Below are 27,903 nucleotides of genomic sequence, written 5' to 3'. Positions count from 1 at the left end.
GAGCCCGATGCGGGACTCGATCCAGGGACTCCAGGATCATGACCTGAGCCGAAGGCAGTCGCTTAACCAACTGAGCCACCCAGGCGCCCAATTCTTTTTTTTTTTTAATTAATTTATTAATTTGAGAGAAAGCACAGCGGAGAGAGACAGAGGGAGATGGAGAGTCTTAAGCAGACTTCGGGCTGAGTGCAGAGCCAACGTGGGGCTCTATCTCACAACCCCAAGATCACAACCTAAGCCAAAACCAAGAGTCAGACACTTAACCAACTGCACCACCCAGGCTCCCCTTGACTCTTACACTTCTGTAATGTCATTTTGTTACCTATATATGAAACTCAAGACTACTCATGGAGTTGGCACTTCCCATCCTCAAAGTTCATTCAATCAACAATCCTATGTATGCCAACCTTACTTAACATAGAAAGAACCCTAATAGGATCCAAGTACCCACTCATTTTCTCTGTATAACCACCTGTACTGACCTGTGCAATTCTGTATTAATTTTCTGCATATCAAACTCTATCTCTAAGGCTTGCCCAGAAATAAAGGTTTTATTTGATCGCATTATTTATTCTGGACCATGTGGCAAAGTTGAACAAGTAAGGGCTGTAGAGTCAAACACTAGGGTTCAAACCATGGCTCCATCACCTTCCAGCTATCATCCCCAGTTTCCTCATCTGAAAAATGCTTTTACGTGGCACATGTGAAAACATGGCACTCTTGCAGCATTCTTGTCAGAATTAGAGTTAATGTACTTAGTGATGCACTTAGACGCCAGGCACATGGTAGAAATTCAATATATGGTGGGGTGCTTGGGTGGTTCAGTCATTAAGCGTCTGCCTTCAGCTCAGGTCATGATCCCGGGGTCCTGGGATCAAGCCCCACATCAGGCTCCCTGTTCAGCAGGAAGCCTGCTTTCCCTCTCCCACTCCCCCTGCTTGTGTTCCCTCTCTCACTGTCTCTCTGTCAAAAAAAATAAATAAAATCTTAAAAAAGAAAAAAAAGAAATTCAATACAATGGTAACTCTTTTTATAAGTATTATGCCATTTTATATGCACTACTTACGATCAGAATTTCAGAAGGCAAGTACCTCTGCAGGATAACCCTCCCTGACAGAGTAGATTTCACAACAAAGGCTTGGACTGTGGTCAATCAGCAGTTATGAAGACCCAAAGAAATCCTCAATCCAATCGCTAATAATTTGTCAGTGATCTTATATAGTTGGGAGAATGTGATAGACTAAGCAATTGTTCTGTCCACTAACAACTTGAGATGGAATATAATAGTTAATCTTTTTTTTTTTAAGATTTTATTTATTTATTTAACAGAGAAAGAGAGAGTGAGAGAGAGCATGAGCAGGGTGAAGGGCAGAGGGAGAAGCAGACTCCCCACTGAGCAGGGAGCTGGACATGGGGCTCGATCCCAGGACTCCGGGATCATGACCTGAGCCGAAGGCAGATGCTTAACCAACTGAGCCATCCAGGCGCCCCAATAGTTCATCTTTTAAAAATAATTGAATCATAGAATTCTAGAGCCAAAAGGAATTTCAAGGGACATCTAGGATAGAAGAGTACTTACATTGGATCATACGGAAAACAAGTCTTTCTTAAAGATATTTAAAAAAAAAAGCTCAGGAGCTTTACTCCCTCTTTCAATTGTTTTACTGAGGTCATAGCAATAATCTATAAGAACAACATAACAGCAATCTTTATTAATTAATACATGATCATAATTTCTACCATGAGAGAGCTCACACTCACTCTCACCCTTGCTCTCTCTTTCTCCCTCTGAAGAACTGAAAGGTAATAGGCAGGGGTGAGCTTATTTCTCATTTTGGAACAAGAAACTAAGGAGTCAAGCTGTGCAGAATTGTCAGAGCTCCGAGCCTTACCATAAAGATCTCATCATACATCAGCACCACCTTTTCCTTCAGTGGTTTTTTGGAGGCTGAAGATTTCCGGAGCAAACCCCCTCGTTTCTCCACCTGTGCCATAGTCAGAGAATCTGTGAAAAGAAAGCCACAGTCAGTGCTATAAATGCTCTCCAAGATGCTGGACAGTCTGTTGAAAGCTTTCAAAGGGAAATTTTTTAGGAAGAAGAAAAAATGATAAACAGCCAGGTAATAGATCTTGTGCATCTGTCCAACACCCCATCCCCTGACCAAGTAATTTCAAGGCTTAAATCATTACTTGGCCTACAGCAAAACACATTTTACATCTTTAAAACATGCCAGTAGACAAGGCTTACAGCAGATCCAAAACCAAGAAGGAAAGTGTAACTAGCTCCATCTATAATAGATCTGGCCATATATTTGAAGTTGATGGAAGGAAGGCTGCAAAGCACACATTGCCCACAGACTGATGGTGAAGTTAAATTTCAAGTATTGATTGACTTTAGGACCATTAAGGCAGGAAGTGTGCTGCAGACTGATGTGCTCCATTGATTTCCCCAAAGTAAGTAGGTCCTCATCACTGCAAAGTACTTGGCCTTCACTGCCTCATAAATCACACTGCACTTGACTGTCTTCAGAAATTCCTCTGGAAAGAGACCCAAGACAGAAAATAGCAGTTATAAAAACAAAAATTAAATCTGATTTCAAAATAACTGGATATAACAATATACTTCTTTCAAATCTAATTATATATATATTTATAACACTACTGCAGATTAAACCTCGTGTATTTTTCAATTCTATATAAAAGCAATTCCATGAATCATGCCCAAATTTCCCATCTTGTTTCAAGGAATTTCAATTTTTTTTTTTTTGGAATTTCAATTTTTTACAACTAAGAACTTAAAATCCCACAGGTCTCCACTGTGGATTTATACATTTCCCCTCACTTCCCAGATTCTTTCTACTGTTGACAAAGACAAAATTCCTGTCTCTCTCTTAAATTCTAGGCTCTAGTTGTGAAACTTAATCTCACCCAATGGGAAGTATGGGCAGTAGCAAGGAGCCTGATTTTACTTCCAGACAAATCCAAAGCAGCAGAATAAAATTAATTTTGTTCAATGACTTTTAGAAAATATGGGCTATGGGGCACCTGGGTGGCTCAGGGGGTTAAGCATCTGCCTTCGGCTCAGGTCATGATCCCAGGGTCCTGGGATCGAGCCCCACGTCGGGCTCTTCTCCCTCTCCTCCCCACTTGTGCTCTCTCTTGCTATCTCTGTCACTATCTGTCTCTCTCTCAAATAAACAAAATCTTTTAAAATATATATAGAGAGAGAAAATATGTGCTATCTTTCAAATCAAAATCAAAATTTTGAGGAAGAGATGCATCCAATAGCATAAAAGAATATATCTCAGAGATTGTCTTTCTTTAATACATACAGCTAAAAAGGAGATTTACCTTTGAGCATAAAAAAACACAAAGCACAGAAAATTTCTCCAACTAGATATGAAGCATCTTTAGCACAGGGACTACATCTTATCCTTTTTCTATAAGCACCTGGCTCAGGGTATATGCTCAGTGTATGCTCATCACTGACTGATTCTGAAATGGCGGGGGGGACCTGAAAAGTCCTAGATGTGACCTAAAATTTTATTAAGAACTAATCTCTATCAAGCCTCACTAAGTCCTCAAATTCCATTATGGTCCAGAGAAAACTGAAGGAAAAAATAACAACAACAAAAAGAGAAGATGCTTTTGGGCAATTTGTACTATATTGATCATGGCTTTGCCTTAAAGCATGAAATACAGCCTCCGTTCAAAACATTCCTGTGTCTTTTAAATAGGTTGTCAAGAGGAAGATGTCCTTATCGGGGGAAAATAAATTGGAAATCAACAGGATCCCATTAAAATAAATCAAAAGCAATGCAATTCTAAGCTTAGTGGATATAGATCTTTCATGTGTTCAGCTTCAACCAGTTGATTAGTGGGAATAGCAGGAACCACGAGTTCCTTGATGTGAAAAGTACCTGTTCACAAACAGGCCCCTCTGAGGATTTATAATTGGGTTACAGCAATCAATGTCCACCCCAAATCTAATAAACTCACTTTCCCTATTTCAGAATCAATACTTTCTAATAAGCAAAAGGGAACAGGAGAGGAGGGAAAAAACAATTCCAATCCAAAGTACCAAGTTCCTAAGAAGTTAAATTATTTTCATCACTCTCCCTCCATTCGGAGCCTCATGTCATTAGTCTCTGTCATCATGGGAGGCAAGTGTAATTTACCACCAACGCTTGTCTGAAATGTGACTGGAAACTAACATAGTCTCCTCCTCCTGCCAGCACTTCTACCCAAGGAACACAAAAAAGGTGTTCTGAGGGTGGTGGCCTAAGAGAAGTGCAGAACCCCTAAAAGTTTTTTGGGGGATTTCAGAAATTAAGCCTCTGCTCTTAAATTTGAAAGTAAAATATCTGACTGGTAGAGCACATCAGTAATGGGAGTGTAATTTATGTCCTCCCAGTGTTTTTCTTCTCTTTCACAACCCTCCTCTTTGTAGAAAACCAGAAGCAGCTGAGGAGCAGCAAGGCATAATGGAACAACCAACCAGCAGAACTGAGACTACAATACAGGTGTCCTAACCACCTACATGACACTAAGTCACTGTGTTCCTAGTTTCCTTACATGTAAAACAAGGAGACTGAACTAGACAAATCACTGAATGATCCTCTCAGCATCACTGAAATACCACAAATACATAAGAAACACCTAAATATTGTAAAGCACTAGTTTAGGCACTATGGGGTTACAAAGAGGAAACAACAGACCTGATCCTCTAGGAGCTCACGATCTATTGGCAGAGCTGGACGCATAATAACCACACAGCACAAGACAAATGATGAGAAACAGAGTAAAAGTACAAAGAAAATGCTATGGTACCATGAGGAAGGGAAAGAAGCATTCTATGACTACACTATGACCTCTGTTGATCCGGGATTTTAAATCCTGCTGGCGAAGAAGCAAATACAGCAAAGCCACAGTAATCCCACAAAAATGTCACCTTAGACTTTAACACAGTTTCTCAGAAATAAGATATGACAGGCAAAGCATAAAAGAGAATCAGGCAACATACCAATACTAATTTCACCTACCATCAAACTTAGGAATGGTTTCAAATCCCCCCAACCCAATGGTAAATCAATGAAGTCTTTTATTCCTAAACCTCAGGGACTGCTGGTCCCATGACCCGCAGCACAACCTCTCTCTGAAAGACTCGAGTCATACAACTTTTTAAGAATATCTTTAGGCAATCCAGCCACAAACGTCTTAAGTGCACATCACTTCACATCCCTTCAGGATAAAACAACCAAATATCAAGATTTTATTTTTATTTTTTTAAAGATTTTATTTATTTAAGAGACAGAAAGAGCACAAGCAGGGGTGAGGGGGCAGTGCACAGAGGGAGAGGGAGAAGCAGGCTGAGCAGGGAGCCTGCTGTGGGGTTCAATCCCAGGACCCTAGGACCATGACCTGAGCCAAAGGTAGACACTTAACCAACTGAGCCACACAGGTGCCCCAAGATTTTAAAACCTAAAGCCAAACTCTTCCAATGTCTAATATGCAAGAAATGCTAGTTATATTTAGCTATTCATTTATTGTCTTTCTGAACACAACACGATACATGCCAACTCTAGTATCAGAAAATTAATTTAATAGAAATTCACTCTAATTTCCGAAGAGTTAATAGTTAATCTATCAAAAGTCTTAGTATTGTATCTTTATGATATGATGGATGTTAACAAAACCTCTTGAGGGGGCACCTGGGTGACTCAGTCGTTAAGCGTCTGCCTTTGGCTCAGGTCATGATCCCGGGATCCTGGGATCAAGCCTCACATCAGGCGCCCTGCTCGGCGGGAAGCCTGCTTCTCCCTCTCCCGCTCCCCCCCTGCTTGTGTTCCCTCTTGTGTCTCTCTCTGTCAAATAAATAAATAAAATCTTTAAAAAAAAACTTACTGAAGTAATTAATTCACAATATATGTAAATAAAACCATCACGCTATGCACCTTATACACTGATGTATGTCAATTATTTTTCAATAAAACTGGAAAAAATCTAAAAACAAAACATCTTGGGCTTTAATCCCAATTCTTATACACTCATACTATAACCTTTAGTTTTCTTTCCTTCCCTGGGCTTCAATCTGCCAATCTGTAAAAAGAAGCAGTGGCAAGGATATGCAGAAAAGGGAACCTCTGTGCACTGCTGGGAATGTAAATTGGTATAGCCACAACAGAAAACAGTAGAGGTTCCTCAAAATATTAAAAATAAAACTATGATATGATCCAGCAGTCCCACTTCTGTGTATATATCCAAAGGAAACGAAATCACTGTCTTGAAGAGATATCTGCAGCCCGATGTTCACTGCAGCATTATTCACAATAGCCAAGATTTGGCAACAACGTAGGTGTCTATCAATGAATGAATGGATAAAAAAAATGTGGTACACACATACAATGTAATATTATTCCGCCATAAAAAAGAAGGAAATCCTGCCATTTGCAACAATATGAATATGCTTATGTGAGGTGATGGATTAGGTGATGATGAATGTGTTAACTAACCTTAGCATGGTAATCATTTCATATGTATCAAATCATCACACTGTATACCTTAAAGTGATATGCCAATGTTATATATCAATTATAATCTCCATAATATATCAATTATATCTCAATAAACCAGGGAATAAAAAAGCCATGGAATAACTCTCTGTAGTCTTCCAAATTTAATCGCCTACGGCTGTAGGTTCATACTGGTAATGGACTGTTAGCAAGTATCACCCTCTTTTCACTGTTGAGGGAGGCTTCAACCAAAACACTATAGGTAGATGCTGAGGTAAACATCCTAAAACATTTCACCCAGTACATAAGAAAAGAAAAAGGAGAAGAAAAGAAAAAAGGAAAGGAGAAAGACAGAAAATGTATAAAAACAAGTGTGCCCATCATCTAGAAAGAAATAATGCACAGGTCAGGCATTCATTCACTCCACAGATACTTACTGAGCACCTTTCAGGTGCTAAGCACTAGGGATACAGCAGTGAACAAGACAGACAAGAAAACAGAGTTTTCATTCCAGAGGGGGGAAAGACAACAAACCTGTTGAGACAGAGATAAGTACCTTGATGACTACATTAGACTGGGGGATTAAAGTAGGCCTCTATGACAAGTGATATGTGGGCAGATCAGAATAACAGAAAGGAAACAGCCATGTGAAAGTCTCAGGAAAAGTGTTTCAAATACAGGGAACTGCAAATGCAAAGGCTCCCAGATTTGAACATACTTGGCATGTTCAAGAAATGGAAATGCCAGAGTGCCTAGATTATAGTATAAACATTCCCTTTTTGAAATGTCATTGTAAAGTGTTTTGAAGTGGGCATTTCATGTTTGTGTGAGTTTTTTTCTTACATAAAGAGAATTCAAATGTCCATCGGCAGAGTAGGAAGAGTATAACATATTCATGTGATAAAGTACTACCCAGAATGAGTTTTTTTAACCCAGAAATTTAAAAGAACAAATTATTGAAACAATATTGATAAATTTCACAGATGTTGAATAAAAACCTCTGAAAGAAAAAAGTAAAAATAAATGAGTCCAATTACACGAAGTTCAAAAACAGCAAAATTAATCTATGGTGACAGAGGTCAGAATAGTAGTTACTCTGGGGGATATGAATGAGAAGGAGCACAAGGAAGCCTTCTTAGATGCTGAAAACATGCTCTATCTTGATTGGAGTGGAGGTAACACAAATGTGTACATGTTTAAAAAAACTCATCAAGTTGTACATTTTACATTATGTAAGCTATTCCTCAATCTAAAAAAAAAAAACCGGTGCATTCATGCATATATGAAAATTAACAGCACCCATGCAGAATACTAGAACAGAGGCTAGTAGGGATCCTGACTTGTACCCTCAGGACACCAATCAAAAATAACAATTAGGGGCACCTGGGTGGCTCTCCATTTAGGCTCAGGTCATGATCACAGGTTGTGGGATCAAGCCCCAGGTGGGCTCGTGCTCATGCTCAGTGCTGAGCGTGGAGTCTGCTTATGCCTCGCCCTCTGCCCCGCCCCCCGCTTGCACACAAGTGCACTCTCCCTCTCTCTCAAATAATCTTTGAGAAAGAAAGAATTAACAATTGCTTAGCACTTACGCACCATGCACTGTTCTAAGCATTTCATATACATTAATTGGTTTTATCCTCACGGACCTATGATCCAGGAACTTTACAATAAGAAAACTAAAGCATAAAAAAAAAAGAAAACAAAAGCATAAAGTGGTTTAAAAAAAAATTACCATTGTGAGAGTAGGGACTCAAACCCAGACGGCCACACGTTAGAGTCCCTGCTCTTTTTTGAAGAAGTTTATTATTTATTTGTTAGTTTGTTTATTGTTAGAGAGAGCGCGCGTGCTTGAGTGGGAAGGGGCAGAGGGAGAAGAGAGAGAATCCCAAGCAGGCTCCGCAGGCTCCGCACTCAGCACTAAGCCAGACACGGAGCTCGATCTCACAACCCTGAGATCATGACCTCAGCTGAAATCAAGAGTCGAACGCTGGGGCACCTGTGTGGCTCAGTCGATTAAGCGTCTGCCTTCAGCTCAGGTCATGATCCCAGAGTCCCAAGACTGATCCCCGCATCGGGCTCTCTGCTCAGCGGGGAGTCTGCTTCTCCCTCTGCCCCTCACCCCTCTCGTGCTCTGTCTCTCTCACTCTGTCTTAAATAAATAAAATCTCAAAAAAAAAAAAGTCAAACGCTTAACCGACTGAGCCACCCTAAGGGCCCCTAGAGTCCCTCTTCTTAACCACTATGCTACACTGTCTCTCAAAAGGCAGAGCAGTGGGCAGAAGTTGTGTAACCTACATATAAACAAAGCTGAGGCTCTGCAGAGAAACTGCAACCAGGTTCCAGGTAAGTGAGGAGGAAGAATATATACCCATTGATCTTGATGAACAAACTTTGGGGTGTCCAGGTATCTTGAGTTTCAACACTCTAGTTTGCCAGTGGGTAGAGGTGCCACCGTAAATAGTAAAAGATACACATGCATGTCTGAAACATGCATATGTATATAAATATTGATAATGGTAAAGTGATATACAAATGAATGGAATGGTAGAAAACTTAGAAGAAAACACTGGAGGGGTGCCTGGGTGGCTCAGTCGTTAAGTGTCTGCCTTCGGCTCAGGTCATGATCCCAGCGTCCTGGGATCAAGCCCCACGTCGGGCTCCCTGCTCCGCGGGAAGCCTGCTTCTCCCTCTCCCACTCCCCCTGCTTGTGTTCCTGCTCTCGCTATCTTTCTCTGTGAAATAAATAAATAAAATCTTTAAAAAAAAAAAAGAAGAGGGGCGTGTGGGTGGTTCAGTCATTAAGCGTCTGCCTTCGGCTCAGGTCATGATCCCAAGGTCCTGGGATCGAGCCCCGCACCAGGCTCCCTGCTCCGCGGGAGGCCTGCTTCTCCCCCTCCCACTCTCCCTGCTTGTGTTCCCTCTCTTGCTGTGTCTCTCTCTGTCAAATAAAATCTTTAAAAATAAAAAAAAAGAAGAAGAAGAAGAAAACACTGGAGAGGAATCTGTCTAGTAAAGTTGATAGATATATCCAATATGGTAACTGAAGAAAAAAAAACCAGCTGAAACACACTGATATCCACTACAAGATTTAATTGATAATATTTTAATTGAGCTTAGCCAGTGTTCTAAGGATAATTCTCCCCCAAAATTTGATAACGAATGGAAAGATACAGTAAGACAGAAAGATGAAATAGAGAGTAAGTCAAGTATAAATCTGTACAGCCCTGAGCTTAGGAAAAATTATGCTTTCCCACCACAGAGCTGCGATCAATTGTTGCAGAATCTCCTGAGGTGCCCCTGAAAATACAGATCCCTAAGCCCCCTTTCCCCACTACTGAAACTGACTTTTCAAGATAAGGACTAAGGGGTCTAGATTTGTTTTTGTATTTTTTTTTTAAATTTTTTTAGGATAGTTGACACTAAGGGTCTAGATTTTTAATAAGCACCCCAGGTCAGTGGTTCTCAACTGTGGTAATTTTGCCATCCAGGGAACATCAATGAACAGAGACATTTTTGGCTGTCACAACTGGGAAAGGAGAATCTACTAAGTAGAGGCCAGGGATGCTGCTAAACATCCTACAATGCACTGGGTAGTTCCCACAACAAAGAATTACTGGCCCAGTATGTCAATAGCACTGAGACTGCAAAACCCTGCCCCAAGTCATTCTGATGCTCACTAAAGTTTGAGAAGTACTCATTAAAGCCTTAAACGCATCAAATGCTTTGAAAGGAGCATCTGGACATAAGACAATTTTGAGAGGATGAATAAAACTTGTCACCTCTAGAAAAGACACTGGAACAACCCTCATCTACTCCCAGCTCATTCTCCCCATATTAACTCACCAATGGCATCCCTTCCCTTAGGATCCTAGCCCCAGTTTGCCCATCTGTGAAAGATCACTACAAGACACACTGACTATAGTAATCCACAATGCTAGGTAAGGAGGATGAAAATCCTATCTGCCCAGAAGTTGTGGGTGAGTCAAATATCACCATTGTCTGATCACTGGCCATTCACCCAATACACAAGAGGAAGCAATATGTTTATAAAGCCAGAAATATAGTCTCCTGCCCTGGCTCTCCTCTAGAAGCAAGGGTGTGTGTGTGTGTGTTGGAAATAAAGCCAGAAATATAGTCTCCTGCCCTGGCTCTCCTCTAGAAGCAAGGGTGTGGGGGTGTGTGTGTGTGTCTAATCCTTAGGCAGAAGTTATCTGCGCCCTAAATTCTTCTGCAAGGCATACACACTCCCTGGAGGTAAATACTAGCACTATAAGCATTTAAGAGAAGGCAGGGCTGGGTGCCTGGGTGGCTCAGTTGGTTAATCAACTGCTTTCGGCTCAGGTCATGATCCGGAGTCCCGGGATCGAGTCCCACATTGGGCTTCCTGCTCAGCAGGGAGTCTGCTTCTCCCTCTGACCCTCTTGCCTCTCGTGCTTTCTAGCTCTCATTCTCTCTCTGAAATAAATAAAATCTTTAAAAAAAAAATTGGTTAAGAGAAGGTGGGTGTGTGTGTGTGTGTGTGTGTGTGTGTGTCTCTCTTTAATCCTTAGGGGGAGGATATCTGCTCCCTAAGTTCTCCTGCAAGGCATATATACTCCCTGGAGGTAAATACTAGCACTATAAGCATTTAAGAGAAGGCAGGGTATTTCTACTTCCAAACCCTAACCCTTAACTTCTCAAACTAGTTCCTAACATGGCTCTTCCTTTCTGAAGGCCCGAGGATTTAGTTTCGCTGGATTCACATCCTACTGTTTGACATGATTCCTTGACACAGCCTCTCTCATAGCATGCGACACAGGTTCCCCCAATTCCACCCCACACACTGGCTCTAAAACAAGCATATAACGTCTTTCCATTTTCATGGATTTTTAGAGCTAGGTACTCCCCATCTCTCATATCTCCGAAATGAGAACAGAATGAGGCCTGCACTCATGAAGCCACCTCTTTGAATTCCTTTTATGGATAGGCCACCATCCCCTTATGCTATCACTTTTCTTTTTTTAAGTTCTGGAGATGGAATTCATCACTCATTCCACAGACTCCCAATCAAAGTCATATATAATAAATAACACTACTGAATACTCACTATATACTTGGCACTGTTCTTTTTTTAAAAGATTTTATTTATTTGAGAGAGAGAGCACGAGATGGGGGAGGGTCAGAGGGAGAAGCAGATTCCCCACTGAGCAGGGAGCCTGACGTGGGACTCGATCCTGGGACTCCAGGATCATGACCAGAGCCAAAGGCAGTCAGCCAACCAATTGAGCCACCCAGGCACCTCCCCTACTTGGCACTGTTCTAAGTGCTTTAAATATACTGTATTTAATCCTTACAACAATCAGATAAAGTAGGTACTATTACCATAATTTTACAATGAGGATTTCACTTTGCCCAAAGTAAAAGAGCCACTAAATCTTTCTCTCTGGTAGCCCTTCTCCCTATCAGAATATCCCATTAGTGCAAAAAATCAGGTGTTGACTAACCAAATACTCAAAATCCAGATTCAGCTAAAGTTCTGTGGAAACTCCAAACTAATATCCGTAATATCAACATTCCCACTCTATCCAAGAAAAGTCAGTCAACTCAGGACACTGACAAGCACCATCCCTACTTTCTAACTACTAGGAAAGAACCAGTATGATTCAGTAGGTACATGAGCCACTATGGGGCAGCATCCTCATCTTGCATGTCCTCGGACAGGGCTCATCTCAGAGTGGGTGTTTAGCCTATACTTGAAAGTGGAAGTAATTCAGGGACTTTCCCAAGACTAAGCCGTAAGTGGCAAAACCAGGAATTTCCCAATCCTTACTCTAGGTATCAGCCATTGTCTGCATCTACTAGAGATGAAGTAGCTTCACAGAAGAGAACTCAAGCCAGTCCCAAGAGAATCTACAGAGTCTGCCTACTTGCACTAAAAATACAGCTGAAGAGGCTTAAATAAACATGACTACCTCAGCTTCCCTTTCAAATTATTTTATACAAGACGGAATGCACTTGCACCTTCATTAAGGAGGAACCAACTCCAAATTGACAGGATTTCAGGCAACTTTAATTGAAAATCACATTTTTCTGACATCTCCCAAAATGAGAATTCATTTTAAGATCCTCTTCTCAATGAGCAGGAGCCTCCTGTAAATTAATACTATCTCCTGTTCAAGCCCTGAACTTCCTCAAGCAGCATGTCACTCAGAGCTTCATTTCCTTTCCTGTTGAACCATACAAGCCTCATGAATACCACCTAAGTATAAAATGAAAATTCTAAGACAGACTCCCATAATCTTCTTAAAGAAAGCCCAAAAGGCAACTGCAACCTTACAAAGTAAATGGATTTCCTACTGGCTTAATAACTAACATTTATCATACTTTATAATAGCCATAGTGTAAGACAAAAAGGGGTCCCAAAATTACAAAGTTATGGTCCCTGCCTTGAGAAGCTCATTGTTAAATGGAAGAAGTACATACTCTGATTATTCCTCATAAACAAACAAAATAAACATTTTTCCCAATATTTTTTTCATATTTGCCCTCACTTACTCAGAGCTATTGCCAAGATATTAAGCTCACCAGGCCTCTGTACTTCCAGCTGCCTACTAACATCTCCATATGCACACCTCACAAGCAACTGGATCTCAGCATACCAGACTATCTCCCTTATACTCTTTCCATAGTCACCCCAGCCCTTAAAAAAATCTGCTTTTTTAATCCATATCCTGGTCAATGAAATTCCAAATTCACCCAATCTCTCAAATTACAAACCTTAGCCTACTCTCTCTTTCCCTAGTCACTAAGTCATGTTGCATCTCTCAGAAATACCTCTAAAATCCATTCCCCTCCTCTTCATTCCCACTGCCACACTTTATTCAGACTCTCAGTCAACTGCAACAACTCTAATTAGTCTCACTACTTCATTTCTCATGACTTTAATCCACACTTCTGTCACTCCCTAACATAAAAAACTCCAATGGCTCCCTACTCTCTTTTTAGTCTTATCTCCTGGCAATTTCCCTACCACACATCCTGTTTGGGACAAATTTTTTTTTTTAAGATTTTATTTATTTATTCATGAGAGACAGAGAAAGAGAGAGAGAGAGAGAGAAGCAGGCTCCCAAGGAGTAGGGAGCCCGATGTGGGACTCAATCCTAGGACCCTGGGATCATGACCTGAGCTGAAGGCAGATGCTTAACCATCTGAGCCACCCAGGCGCCCTGGGACAAATTTTTGACACTTAAACATCACGTTATTTTTTCTCTTCACACTTTCACCATCCCTTTGTGCATACTTTGCTCAACTGGAATGCCTTGCCTTATTTGTATAAGCTCCTACTCATCCTTCAAAACCCAACTCAATCTCTCTTCCCTGCAAAAATATCCCTGAGTCTCCCACACATGGCAGTATTCCCTTCACACTGTATAAATTCCTTTATATGGATATGTAACACACAGCACTACAATTTTTTTTTTTTTTTAGATTTTATTTATTTGACGGAGAGACAGCGAGAGAGGGAACACAAGCAGGGGAGTGGGAGAAGTAGGCTTCCCAGCTGAGCAGGGAGCCGGTTCAGGGCTCGATCCCAGGATCCTGGGATCATGACCTGAGCCAAGGGCAGACACTTAACCGACTGAGCCACCCAGGCGCCCCTACAATTTTCATATGAATACATTTCTCTGATGTCCCTGAGGAAAGATACTATCTCTAACCCAGTGCCAGTTACATAGTACATACTCAATAAATGTGTGTTGAGGGGCGCCTGGGTGGCTCAGTCGGTTAAGCGACTGCCTTCGGCTCAGGTCATGATCCTGGAGTCCCGGGATCGAGTCCCACATCGGGCTCCCTGCTCAGCGAGGAGCCTGCTTCTCCCTCTAACCCTCCCCCCTCTCATATACTCTCTTTCTCACTCTCTCAAAATAAATAAATAAATCTTTAAAAAAATAAAATAAAATAAATGTGTGTTGAGTAAACAGTTCACCTTCATATATCCTGGATCAGTTTGTGATTTGGCTGTTTTCCCCAAATTTTGTGGATTTTTGAACTTAACTCTATGTGAGATTCCAACTTCCATAAATGTTTTTTTAAGGGTTTTTTTAAATTATATTATACAAATGTTGAAAAGAATGGAAATTCCCCCTTTACAATCCTAACAAGAAGGATCCACCTTTCCCTAGACTGATTTCCTATCCCAAAAGCTTTCACATAGGAAGTACTGTGCACATAGAGCCAGCCAAAGAAACACCCCAAATAATTTCAATTAACTTGTGCTAAGGACAGGGGCACAAACCATAGTGCCCTGGTTTACAAAGTCACTGAGAGCTGACAATAGCAAAGAAATCGTTCTCGCTAAGCTCAAAACTTCTTCTGGAGAGAAAGAACTGGGGAGGGTCTGATGATCCAGAAACATTTTTCAAGTCTGGCCCAAGTTCCTACTTCTCCAGTCTCCAGAGGCAGCACTCCTCGGCCTCTGCTAGCTCTCCTTCCCCAAGGAACGAGCTTTTTCTCCTCTTCTTTCTTCCCCACACCTGCCTGGGTACAGGTTCGTTTCCCAGGCTCGCTCCAAGTAACCCCAAGAATACATGGCAGCTTCACTGATTCTGTGCATAGGGTGGGCTGAAGCCCATCGGTCAGAGACTGAAAAGAGGGGTAGGTTGAAGGCCCTTCCAAGGACAAATTAAGACCTCAACAGACGGGCCTACCTCTAACCCTTCTCAGAGGTCCTGCCCAAAGCCCTCATCCCAGGGCCAGGCTGGACTGGGCGGAAGGCCTCCCGAGGGCGGCGACAGCCTGAGGGGGAGAGGCTCCGGAGGCTGCTTGAGGCGTCGGGATCAGCCCCATGCTGGGGTCAAAGGTCAGCATCTCGGCCGCCAAGAGGGCGCAGCGGGGAGTGGGAAGGCCGCGACAGGCACCGGAGGTCGGAGGGACTAGCCGCTGCAAAAGCAAAACGCTTCTCGCTCCGCTCCACCGCCCGGGCCCTGCCTCCCAGCCGCACGCAGACTCAGCCCGCCTCAGCAGCTGTCCTCCCTCCCTCTCCCCCCGCCACCACCGTCGTCCCCTAGGCGAGCGTAGGCCCCGCCCCTAGAGCCGCCTCGGGGCCAAGGCCTAGTCCGGCTGGAGCTGCAGGGGTTGGCCAGGTTCGGGGACCGGCCCGCGCGGATGCCGCTTACCGAGCCCCGGGCTCCTCCTCCACTACTCGGGCCGCTCACGGGCCCGCTCGCTCCCGACGCCACCGACGCCGCCGCTCCTCCGGGCTCACGGACGCGCTCCCGACCTCCCCCGACCCTTCCCCCGTCCCACGGTGCCCCGCCGGGTCCTAAAGCCCGCCGCGTGATAGGTACTTCCACGCCCGTTTCCTGAAGCTGGCTCGGACCACGGTTCCCAGCAAGCATCACACGGACTACAACTCCCGAAATGCACCGCGAGAAAGACTTTAGCAAAAGAAATATCTATTGAGGGTCTACTAGAGGCAAGTTGCAATTGTTTTTTAAAATACAGGAGAATTGGGGCGCCTGGGTGGCTCAGTCGTTAAGCGTCTGCCTTCAGCTCAGGTCATGATCCCAGGGTCCTGGGATCGAGCCCCGCATCGGGCTCTCCACTCTGCGGTAGGCCTGCTTCACCCTCTCCCACTCTCCCTGCTTGTGTTCCCTCTCTCGCTGTGCTGTGTCTCTCTCTGTCAAATAAATAAATAAAATCTTAAAAAAATAAATAAATAAAATAAAAAAGATAAAATACAGGAGAATTATACATATACACTTTTTAAATACAGCAGACTCTGAACTGGGCAATTCCACTTCTAGGAATAAAAATGTATATGTTCCATGGGGCATCTGGGTGGCTCCGTGAGTTAAGCTGGGACTCTTGGTCTCAGCTCAGGTCTTGAGCTCAGTGTCCTGAGTTCAGGACCCGCATTGGGCTCCACGCTGGGTGGTGAGCCTACTTAAAAAAAAAAAAGAAAGAAAGAAAGAAAGTGTATGTTCCGGGATGTTTATTGCAACTTTGTAAATGAAAAATAGGAAACATCCATTCAACAGATATGTACTGTGTGCCTACTATGTGAAAAGCCCCATGTGTTAACTGGGCAGGTAACTTCCCTGAGTTTGGCTCTCTCTCTCAAATAAATAAATAAATAAATAAATAAAAATAAGGAAATCAAACCCACATCGAGCCCCACATCAGCCTCCGAGATCATCATGGAGTGTGCTTGGGATTCTCTCTCCTCACTCTGCCCCTCCCACTCGTACTCTCTCTCTCTAAAATAAATAAATAAATCTTTTTTTAAAAAGGAAGAAAGAAAAAGGGCCCATAATAGAATTTAAAAACCAACATTTGGGGCGCCTGGGTGGCTCAGATGGTTAAGCGTCTGCCTTCGGCTCAGGTCATGATCCCAGGGTCCTGGGATCGAGTCCCGCATCGGGCTCCCTGCTCCTTTAGAGCCTGCTTCTCCCTCTGCCTCTCTCTCTCTCTCTCTCTCTCTCTGTCTTTCATGAATAAATAAAATCTTTTAAAAAAAAAGGAGGTTGTCAAACTTCTCAGATAGAAAAGGAAATAAAAATATCCTTGAAGATCTCAGGAAGATCTACCTCAGGTAAGTAGTGGTTTGAGGAATAAACAGGAGAGAAAGTGGAGGTAGCAAATGCTAGAGGATCTTTGCAAGAAACTTGATTAAAGGGAAGAGGAGACGACGCCAAAGTGGTAGAGGTGGTGGAGAGATGAGGATGAAAGAGTGACTTCTAAGACTGGACAGACTGGAAAGTGTTTCTATGCTGAGAGCAAGAGAACAGAATGAGGCTGATGAGATAGAAATGGATGCAAATTCTCACTGAAGTTTTTGAGGGAAGGAGGGAGAAGCAGGGTTCATGAAGAGGAATTGGATTTGGAGGGAGAAGGAATACCCTTGAAAAGGCAGTCCGGTAGGAAGGACTCCTGCATATCAATTTGCAGGTGTTGCGAGAGAAATTACACTCAGTCCTCTAAACTATGTCTTAATTTTGTTTCCTAGCAAATTCTTAGTTTTGGTGATGAATTGTTGATATAGTAAAGTGGTATGATGCAAGGAGTCTGGATTCAGATTGCTTGTGATTGAAATCCCACCTCTACCTCTGCCTGCTGAATAGCTGTATGATCTTGGCCAATTCACTTAATCTCTCTGTGCTTCATTTTCCATATCTGTGTGAGGGGCTTGTTGGGGGGGGAGTGGGTTAGGAGGGTTTACACAGTAAATGCCACAGAAGTATTAACTGTTATTTTTTACACTAGATAGTCAGTTTCATAAGGTTGAAGTTTTCTGTTTTGTTCAGGCCTCTCTATTCAGCCGGGCACTTAGTAGGTGCTCAATAAAAATTTCATGACTAACTGAATTGAAGGAGTTGGGGTTGAGAGAGAGGCTTGGAGGGAAGGAAAGCCGGGGGAGTGTGACACTTTCAGGTCAGGGCTCAGCCTGAGAGATTCCTGAGTAAGGCTCTGCGCTTCCTGGGCCTTGGGGCGTTGGGCCTACAACCCGACTCAAGGAGCGAGAGTAGTGCTAGCAAGGAAGGAGGCGCTGAGACCTTTGGGTGCTCCGGAGGCTCCTCCCGGGCCAGGCTCCCGTGGCTCCTCCCCTGGTGGGCGGGGGTCGCGCCGGCGGGGCGTGAACGGGGCGGAGCCCTGAGCTAGCCGGGCGGGGCGGGGCGGGGCGGGGCGGGGCGGGGCGGGGCGAAGCCGACTCTCCGGCCTGGCGTAGGCTCACCTCATCGACGGGGGCCGGAAGTCTTAGCCCAGCTCCGTCTGCCCATCGGGAACCCGGACCAAGTGCCGAGCCTCGCCCCACGGGGCGGCCAGGCCCGGGCTTGCTCCTACGCGGGCGAACTATGAAGCGTATAGGGACTCTGCGCCTGCTTTCGGACCTCAGCCACTTTAGCGGCGCGGCCCGGCTGCGGGAGTTGCTGGCTGGGGACCCAGCCGTAAGAGTCCGCTGCAGCCCAGACGGCCGCCACCTGCTGCTCCTGCGACCCCCGGGGGCGCCGAGCCCGCAGCTGCTGGTCGCGGTGCGTGGCCCCGGCGCGGAGCTGGAGCGTGCCTGGCCGGCTGGCCACCCCCCACCGCTAGATGCCTTCTTCCTGCCGTGGCCGGCGCGACCGGCGCTGGTCCTGGTCTGGGAGAGTGGCCTAACCGAGGTGTGGGGCGCGGGAGTGGGGCCTGGCTGGCAGCTGCTGCGGAGCACCGAGCTGTGTCCGGGCGGTGGAGCCCGCGTGGTGGCGGTGGCGGCGCCCCGAGGCCGGCTTGTGTGGTGCGAGGAGCGTCAGGATGGTGCTGAGGGCTGGCTGGGGCCGCCTCCTGCTTTCAGCCACTACGTGTGCGTCCGAACCCTGGAGCCCAGCGGGGAGGCCGGCACCAACCTGGGCCCCACACACATCCTGCTGCACCACTGCCCCTCTTTCGGGCTGCTGGCCTCTCGCAAGGACCTCTTCCTGGTGCCCACTACCACTACCTGGCCTGGCGTGAGTCACATTCTGCTAATCTGGAGCCCAGGCAAGGGCAAGGTGATGGTGGCTGCCCCATGTCTTGGCCTCTCCCACAGTAAGAGCCTGAATCCTGGACGAGGGGACACATGGGACTTCCGGACACTGCTCCGAGGTCTTCCTGGGCTGCTGTGCCCCATGAAGCCCTTGACTGTACATACCTGGGCCCCAACTCCCCAGGGCCTGTTATTGCTTGACTTCAGGGGCACTGTGAGCCTGGTGCAGTCCCATGGTGGTACAAGGGCTGTGGGCACACTGCAGGAGGCACCTGTAGGCCTGGCAGGGTCTGCAGCACTGGGGACATTTCATGGGACTCTGGCTTGTGTGCTGGGCTCCACTTTGGAACTGTTGGATATGGGCAGCGGGCAGCTGCTGGAGAGAAAGGTCCTAAGTACAGACCGAGTACATTTACTGGCACCCCCTGCCCCTGGCATGGAGGATAAGGAAGAACTGGAAACCCGAGGGGGTCTTCGTTTGCTTTCAGCCTTGGGTCTGTTTCGAGTAGGCTGGGAAGCCCCACAGGGTCTTGAGGTGCCTTCAGCTGAAGACCTGGTGTTTGAGGAGGCCTGCGAGTACTACCAGCGACGGAGCCTGCGGGGTGCCCAGCTCACCCCAGAGGAACTGAGACACAACAGCACGTTCCGGGCACCTCAGGCCCTGGCCTCCATTCTCCAGGGACATGTGTCCCCGTCTACACTGTTGACCACACTGAGGGCTGAGCTTCGAGATTACCGGGGCTTAGATCAGCTCAAAGCCCACCTGGTGGCTGGGGATGAGGAGGAGGCTGGCTGGACTGAGCTGGCAGAGCACGAAGTGGCACGCCTGCTGAGGACCGAATTGATGGGAGACCAGCTGGCCCAGCTCAACACTGTTTTCCAGGCCCTTCCTACAGCAGCCTGGGGTGCCATCCTCAGGGCCCTGCAGCTCCAGCCAGACGGGAATGGCAGGCTGAGGTCCCATGCTCCCCCTGATGTGTGGAAGAAGGTACTAGGAGGCACTTCAGCTGGAAAGGAACCCCCCAATGGGATACTGCCCCTCTTTGAACTTCTGTGCCAGTGCCTCTGCCGGCTGGAGCCGCAATGGCTGCCACCCTTTGTGGAGCTGGCACAGCAGCAGGGGGGCCCCGGCTGGGGCGCAGGGGGCCCGGGGCTGCCCCTGTATCGTCGAGCCCTGGCAGTCCTAGGGGAGGAGGGGACCAGGTCCGAGGCACTGGAGCTGGAGCTGCTCTTGGGCAGTGGGCGGCCCAAAGCTGTGCTCCAAGCTGTGGGGCAGCTAGTCCAAAAGGAGCAGTGGGAGCGGGCTCTAGAGGCAGGCCTGGCCCTTGGCCCTTCCAGCCCCCTGCTTCGAAGTGAGATCTTCAAACTGCTGTTGGCCGAATTTGCCCGGCACCGTCGGCTTGATGCTTACCTCCCTCTCCTTTGCCGCCTGTGCCCACCAGACCTAGCTCCAGCTGAGCTCCTGCTTCTACTACGGACACACCTCCCAGATGAGTTGGAGCCCCCCACCCCATTCCCTGAGCCTGGAACAGAGCCCCCTCTCTCTGTGGGCTTGCTCAGAGCCCTGCTGGAGCAGACTGGAGCTAAAGGACGGCCCTCGGGCCCGGTTCTAAGCCTGTATGAGGACATCCTATGGGACCCAGGCACTCCACCCCCCACCCCACCTCGGGGACCTGTGACTACCCTCCAGGCATCAGACCACCCAGCCTGGGAGGCCTGGGCGCCATCTGGACAGGGCCTGTGTGTGACTGACACAGGCTGAAAATCATTTCTAGGACACAGCCATCAGGGAAGGGGCCTAGGAGTTGGCGGAGAACCAGGGTGGGACCTATGCGTGCAATGGTTTTCTCTCTTCTGAAGCAATTTAAAAAATATATATATAGTAAATATTGTGATACAATAAATATATCTGGTCTTTGTCCTCAGGTTATTGTGCTGGCACAGAGCTCCCAAAACCCTTGGAATTTCCTGAGTGATAGGAGTATCTTTTGTTATTCATAAGGAGCCTCTTTAGATCACATCTGCTTTATGGTAATAAGGTAACTTAAGGTGGGGACACCCACCCTAAGGATGGGACTGCTCACCTGAAAAACCAAGTGAGGAGAGGGTTGGAACTTTCAGCCCCATCCCCAACATCTTGGGAGGGGAGTGGGGCTAGAGAGTGAACTCTATAGAAACTCCTGAAGGAGGAAATTTGGTAAGCACATTAAGGTTCTGGGAGGGTGAGACCCCCCAGAGAGGGCATGGGAGCTGCACACACACCGCCCGCCTCCCCCCCTCCCACCCCCCCACTCCTCATCCTATGCCTTTCCCTATGTATCTCCTCCATCTGGCTATTCCTGAGTTGTATCCTTTGTAATAAACTTGTAAATGCAATTAAAGTGTTCCCCCAAATTCTGTGAGCCATTCTAGCAAATTGTCAGACTAATTTATAGCATGGGAATTCCCAATTTATAGCCAGTTGGTCAGAAGTACAGTGACTTGCAACTGGCCTTTGAAGTGGGGTCAGTCTTGTGGGACTGAGCCCTTAAGCTGTGAGTTCTGTGCTAACTCCAGGTAGTTTGTGTCAGAATTGAATTGACATGTAAGACACCCAATTGGTGTCCATAGAGAATTAGTTGTTGGTGTTGGAAAACATTCCAGAAATACACAGGTTGTGTGTTTTTGAACAATGGAGGGTCCCAGAGGGTTGTGGGTAATGGAGAGAGCAGTTGAATCCAGTAGCTGCTCCCCGCTCGGGCTTGAATGCACCCCTCATCCCCAGTTTAACGCTAGTTCTGCCGCCTGTTGTGAGGAGAGGGGTCTGCAGAGCTGCACGCTTTCTTCCCCCAAGACTTCTGAAACCAAGGCGAAACTGTGATGGGCTCTGGGCCTGTGCCTGTCTCCCCGGGATTCCTGGAGCAGCCCCTGGTGCGGGGAAGAGATGCCACAGACAGGAGAGCTACCTGCAGAGCCCGTTGGCTTAGTAACGAGAGGCAGTGAGGCAGGGTTGCTTGGAGGGCCCACCCTAGGCAGAGAAAAGTATCTCCAGCACGGATGTCCGTTACCCGGATTTAGTTGCAGGACTACCTCTAAAGAGGCCTTCCATGCCCACTTCTATTCAGGTGACCCCTCAGCCTGGTTCTGGGTTTAGGGTAGGGCCCTGGGTGCTGTGACTCACCATCAACCTGGGCCCCCAGCCCTCCTTGTCCAAGGCTTGGGACGAACATAAGGACTGCTATTCAGCTTTGTCCTCAGCTGTGACCTACAGCTTAGAATCTGCTCAGCCTCATCCTGGGCTTAAAGTGGCTCTTAGGCTCACATGGAACTAGGGACAATTCCCCAGTCTCTCTAGCAAAGGGGGGCAGCAGCTCCTCAGGCTTGTCCAGGGCTGGTGTTATTCCTCAGCTTCATGGAGGTCCTGGGGTGGCTCATCTGCGTGGCCGAGTCCTGAGATGGCTCCTCAGCCTGATTAAAGCCTAGGGATGGTACTTTGGCCTCATCCAAGAACTTGGATGGCCTTCGTCCAAACCTTCAAGCCAGGTTGTCTACCAACACCAGGAGTCAAGCTACTGGCCCTTAAGCTACTGCTCCTTCCAGAGGCCCAGAACTAGGGCCTGGTCATCCCTCAGCCTCCACCTGGGCCCCTTCCTGGGTTGGGAGGGGCTCTTCCTCCTCTGCTACGTTTTGAGGCTGGACCCATCCCATTCATACCTCCTCAGAGAGAAGCTGGAAATGGACAAAGGCAGGAATCTGCTTCCTGTTCATAATCCTGCTGAATCATGGTTGTTTCTTCTCAGCCTAAGATTTGGCTTGGGTCGCTGTCCGTGCTCAGAGAAGAAGAAATTGTACTCAGTGGGCCCCTGGGGGCATGGACAGAAGAAGGGGACCAGGTTTTTTGTTTTTTTTGTGTTTGTTTGGAGTTGTATGGCTCAAGGAAGTTCCTTAGGGGCACCCACTAGTAGGGCCTCCAGGTGGGGAACCACCCAGCCTGGCAGCTCTTAGGGGAGCAAGTGGGCTTAAATGGGAACTTTCACCAGCTCTTACAGACTGGGCACTGATTTGCCGTTATCCTTGCTTAGGCCCCACCTCCAATGTAGGAGATACAAGTGATCCCCAACCATGTGTCAGGACTTTGGAGAACAGCTTAGAGACGCAGATATCATCGTGGGACTGGGTTCTGGTGGAGTGCGTGAGGCCATCAGAGAGATGACCTAGTGTGGTCTTCCTGAGTCAAAGGACTCTGAATAGGTGAGTGGAGATCCCAAGTCTGAGGTCTTTGGTTGGTAGGGAATGTTCTAGGGCCAGAGGTAGAGAGGGTCCCTGGACAGGATGTTGGGACCTAGGGAAATAGGAGATCTAAGAACTAAGGTCTTTGATCTTGGGTGTCTGGGTAAAGAGGAGAGATCTAGGTCTGAAGGTTTTGAGCAGAGGACAAGGTCCCAGGTCCATGGCCCCTGGACAGGGGAAGGTAGGAGGGCCTGAGGTCCCTGGGTAGGTGAGGGAGAGGACCCTAGGCCAGTGGGTAGGAGCATTTCCACAGGAATCCCTCACCTTTGGAGCTCTCTGCTGTTCACTTGGCAGTAGCCTCTAGGAAGCTTGAAGATGAAGCTAAAGGTAGGCAAGACCAGAATGCAGTCTGGGCAAAGGAAAGAAAGTAAAGCCTAAGGCTCCTCTATCTGCCTATATGGCCCTGGGGCCCAATCCTCCCTTTTTCTTTTTTTTTTTTTTTAGTTGTTTTTTTTTTTTTTTTTAAGATTTTATTTATTTATTTGACAGAGAGAGACACAGTGAGAGAGGGAACACAAGCAGGGGGAGTGGGAGAGGGAGAAGTAGGCTTCCTGCAGAGCAGGGAGCCCAATGCGGGACTCGATCCCAGGACCCTGGGAACATGACCCGAGCCGAAGGCAGAGGCTTAACAACTGAGCCAACCAGGTGCCTCAATCCTCCCTTTTTCGTCTCCCTACTGTTTACCCATATTCCCAGCCCCAGCCTCAAACTTCCCTGCCCTCACCAGGGGATCTGCTGTTTGAACGCTGATCACAAGTTCTATGCCACCCAATGGTGGACCACATGACTACAGCAACACTCGTCTTTCCCAGCCTGCAAAAGCCAGAGACCAGAGCCCCACCCTTCCCTCTCCATGTGACCTGTAGGAAATTGGACCTGGTGGCTAGGTTGCGTCAGCGTCCAAACTACTCCAGCTTTCCTCCCATACACTGGCCTACCCCTAGGCCTGGCCCTGGCCACCTGCCATTGAGACTATTAACAGTGGGTTCCAAGTTGGTGTCCCTGTCTCCTCAAATCTAACCTTGCTTATCCAGAGTATTGTAACAAGCAAATCAAATCAAGCTCAACCCACACGGTAAAGGCCAAACACATCTCTTTCTTCACGAATGGGCCTGCTTCTCTTTCCAGTCTTCTCTCCACTCACTTCCTCCTTCCACCCTCTGAAGAATATATTATACTTTGAACTACTTGTGGTTCCCTGAACTCAGTAGATTTCCCCCTCACTCTGTGCCTTGTGCTTAGCAAGCTTTTCACTCTCTTCTCTGCCCAGCCTAAGCCCTTCAGCATACACTCCAAATGTCACCCCCTCTCCTAAGACTTCCCTACTCACCCCCAATAAATTTAGTTACACCTTCTCCTGTTCTCCCACAGTTCTTGGTACATACTTCTAAAAAAGTATTTATCAAACTATCTTGTGATTGCCTAGTTATTTGTCTCCCTGATTCGCCGAGAAGTTCCTGAAGGGCAGAGACCATGGTTATTTGTGCTTTTGTATCCTCAACGTGTATCACAGTACCAGGGGCATAGTAGGTTTGATTATAGATGCAGGAACTGACTGGTCCCTATGGCCTAGGGTGAGAAGTGATTATGTTCTAGTCTTTAGGGATTCGCTGACTTTCTTCCCTTCTTCCCATAGACCAGACTCACTGTTTGGTTGATCCAGACCTGAAATTGATGGGAATAGGTCAGCTGGATCTGCAGGAAGAACCAGACTACCCTTGCACTATGGGGCGGGGAGGGTGGGGGGTCGCTGAGTCAGGGCCATCTTTGGATTTGGGGTGAAGGTGTAAGAATGGACATTACTGTACTACACAGAGTGCCCTGATCTCTAAACCAAGAGAGGAAGAGAGGTGGGAAAGCCTGGGTCGGTGAGGTTTTTCAGGGAGGGAAGGGTGGCAGGGACTAATGGGGGTTGTGGGGTGAGGTAAAAAAACTGAGAATTAATCCCCACGTTGAATATGGCTATCAGGGACTGTGTCCTTAGGAAGTATTCCACATTGTTCAGATGCACCAGAATTTAGTTCACACTTTCTCTGCGTGGTCAGGGAAAGAGAGGGAGTCAGAAAGTGGGAAGGGGGCAGCTCTAGACCCCCAGCTCCATAGGGAGCCACCTCAAGCCGGAATGTCTGGCATTTTTACTCCCCCGGAAAAAAGAGAAGGAAAACCTTGAGTGGCTCCCTTAGGCCCCCACTCAGTGTCTTCTTAGGCACAGGCTCCCCCTGGTGGTTACTCTTATCAGGGCCATCTCCACCCATTACCTTTAAACATGTACATACTTGCCCATTTATTGACTAAGGACTGAGGGAGCCTCTGGAGGTGGTAAATTAAGGAGGACGGGGTCAAGGTAGAATTCAGGGAGCAAAATCATGGAAGGGGAAAGGACCTTGGACTTGTGTCAGATGGTATCTCCCAGAAGAAAGAGGTCCTGAGCTGCCAGCATGCTTCCTCTCTAGGGTTGGAACTCTGCCAGCCTGACCTGGATAATTTGATCCAACTGGAGAGGAAGTTGAAGGCACAACAGAGTTTCCTGGGAAGGCACGGTAAGGTCATATTTTATATTAATTTGAAATATAGGAATAAGATGTCAGGACTTATTCAAAATCAATAAAGTCTCTGGGGTGCCTCGGTGGCTCAGTCAATTAGGCGTCTGACTCTTGATTTTGGCTCAGGTCATGATCTCAGGGTCATGAGATAGAGCCCCGAGCCCCGTGTTGAGCCCACATTGGCCCATAGGGCTCCAAACTCAGTGGGGAGTCTGCTTCTCTCTCCTTCTCTCTCTCTCTGCCCCTCCCCACTGCTCACGCACTCTCTCTCTCTCTAAAATAATCTTAAACACACACACACACACAATAAAGTCTCACTTTATGCACAAAATGTGAAATGGAGGTAAATCTCCCTAAATAAAAACTTTTTCAAGAATCACAATTTCAGGGGCACCTGGGTGGCTCAGTCAGTTAGGCGACTGCCTTTGGCTCGGGTTTTGATCCCAGGGTCCTGGGATCAATACCCCGCATGAGGCTCCCTGCTCGGCGGGGGGCCTGCTTCTCCCTCTCCCACTCACCCTGCTTATGTTCCCTCTCTCGCTGTGTCTCTCTCTGTGAAATAAACATAATCTTTAAAAAAAAAAAAAAAGAATCACAATTTCATGGGACACCTGAGTGGCTCAGTCAGTTAAGCAGCTGCCTTTGGCTTAGGCCATGATCCCAGGGCCCTGGGATCGAGTCCCACCTCCGGCTTCTTGCTCAGCAAGGAGCCTGCTTCTCCCTCTGCCTGCCGCTCCCCCTGCTTGTGCTCTCTCTCTCTGACAAATAAATAAAATCTTAAAAAAGAAAATCACAATTTCAAGGCTAATAGTGTGCATTGTAAATGGTGCTTCCATCATTACCCAATGGGTCCCCATTTCTGTTGGTAACAAAAATTCAGATGGGGAAGGAGGCTGAATCAGGTCATGAAGTCAGGAGTGAGTGGCCAGGGTCACTCACCCGTTGTAGGTAGAAGTCTTGGAGCAGTTTCTCCTCTAATTGCCAGAGGGAATGCCTGGGCCTGGCTCCAAAGGTCTCTTCGTTGGAGCAAGAAAAAAGATGAGGAGAGACAGGTCAGAAAGATGAATAAGAGGATGGAATAGGACCAGGAGACAAACAGATGGGATGGGAAGAGGGGCCTGAGAGAGGCAGGGAAATGCATTTACTCTGGGGAGCACAAGAGGCTCTCAGGTGCGAATGGTGGGAGGACAGAGGAAGGGGCAGAGAAGGGGTCCCTTGGAGCCTCTCACCAGAATTATAGCCAAAGTGCAGAGCCAGTGAGTTAGCTGGTCTAGGTCTGGTCTCCAGAGGCTTCCATTATCTGGGAAATAAAGGAAAAGGGAAAGATCTGTGATGAGCTGGGGAAGGGGGCGTGGGGGTGGGCTTCTCCAAGAATGAGGATGGTCTACCTCATCCTAGGCCTCCCTCAGCTGAAGGTTCTGGAGAAGCAGACTGCCCAGGTCTTTTATAGGTTTCAGGTCCTCAGGCTTTGGCAGCCTGATTCTAAAGTGACAGTCATCTCAAAGTCTCCATTATCTTTGCTTTGTACTGGGGGAAAATGGGGAGAAGTGGACATTGTCCCCCACCACAGCCCCATGCAGGCTCTAGGAGCAGGCTGGAGCCACAGAATTAGAGAACAGGGCTTCCCCAGCAGAGATGCACAGAGCCCTGACTTGGGTTGGAATGGTACAGAGGGAGAAGGAAAGGAAAGCCTGAGAGGAGTTATAGGGGCAGAGGGGACTCAGATATCACCAGTTCAGTGTCCTGGGCCAAGGCTAGGGAGACACTGACCTAGATATAACCGAGATCATTGTCTAAAGGGGAAATCAAGTGACCGCTCATCACTGACTAGATTGGCTCACTGTTCTCATGGTCCCCTCAGGGACAGTGGAGGGTCAGTATGGGATAAGGGATTTATGGGGAGCTTCGGGGAGGGAGAAAGGACATATGGGTGACCCACTTTCCCCCTCCACTCTACTGATCAGGCCCTAGGGAGCTCCCCAACAAGTAGGTCTCCCCTGTAAATGTTAGGAAAGGGAAGGACATAAAGAAGCCTTTACAAGGCATAAGGAAAAGCCTTCTGCTTTAGAAGAGGGGATGGGAATGGCTGCAGAGTAGA

The 27,903-nt window shown here is 46.9% G+C and overlaps 2 protein-coding genes across 3 annotated transcripts in view; one reads left to right on the top strand and one right to left on the bottom strand.

Moving 5' to 3' along the window:
• Positions 1 to 15,771, bottom strand: part of ARMH3 (armadillo like helical domain containing 3) — a 181,497-nt gene extending 165,726 nt beyond the window's left edge. For both annotated transcript variants that reach the window (XM_028098685.1, XM_028098688.2), the window contains exons 1-2: positions 15,668 to 15,771; positions 1,893 to 2,005 (exon numbers count right to left, since the gene is read on the bottom strand). In XM_028098685.1, the coding sequence (XP_027954486.1) occupies positions 1,893 to 1,994 (102 nt within the window). In that variant the 5' untranslated portion in view covers positions 1,995 to 2,005; positions 15,668 to 15,771. The remainder of the gene's footprint in view (positions 1 to 1,892; positions 2,006 to 15,667) is intronic.
• Positions 15,772 to 18,212: 2,441 nt separating this feature from the next.
• HPS6 (HPS6 biogenesis of lysosomal organelles complex 2 subunit 3) lies at positions 18,213 to 21,260 on the top strand. Its single transcript, XM_028098985.2, has one exon. It carries the CDS (start codon positions 18,347 to 18,349, stop codon positions 20,753 to 20,755), a length of 2,409 nt encoding a protein of 802 aa, XP_027954786.1. The 5' UTR covers positions 18,213 to 18,346; the 3' UTR covers positions 20,756 to 21,260.
• Positions 21,261 to 27,903: the final 6,643 nt, after the last annotated feature.

Source organism: Eumetopias jubatus, unplaced genomic scaffold (assembly GCF_037043125.1).
Source record: "Eumetopias jubatus isolate StellerSeaLion01/CBP00866 unplaced genomic scaffold, mEumJub1_p1.0 scaffold_17, whole genome shotgun sequence".
Taxonomy (NCBI): Eukaryota; Metazoa; Chordata; class Mammalia; order Carnivora; family Otariidae; genus Eumetopias; species Eumetopias jubatus.
This window is presented reverse-complemented; position numbering and strand designations above follow the sequence as displayed.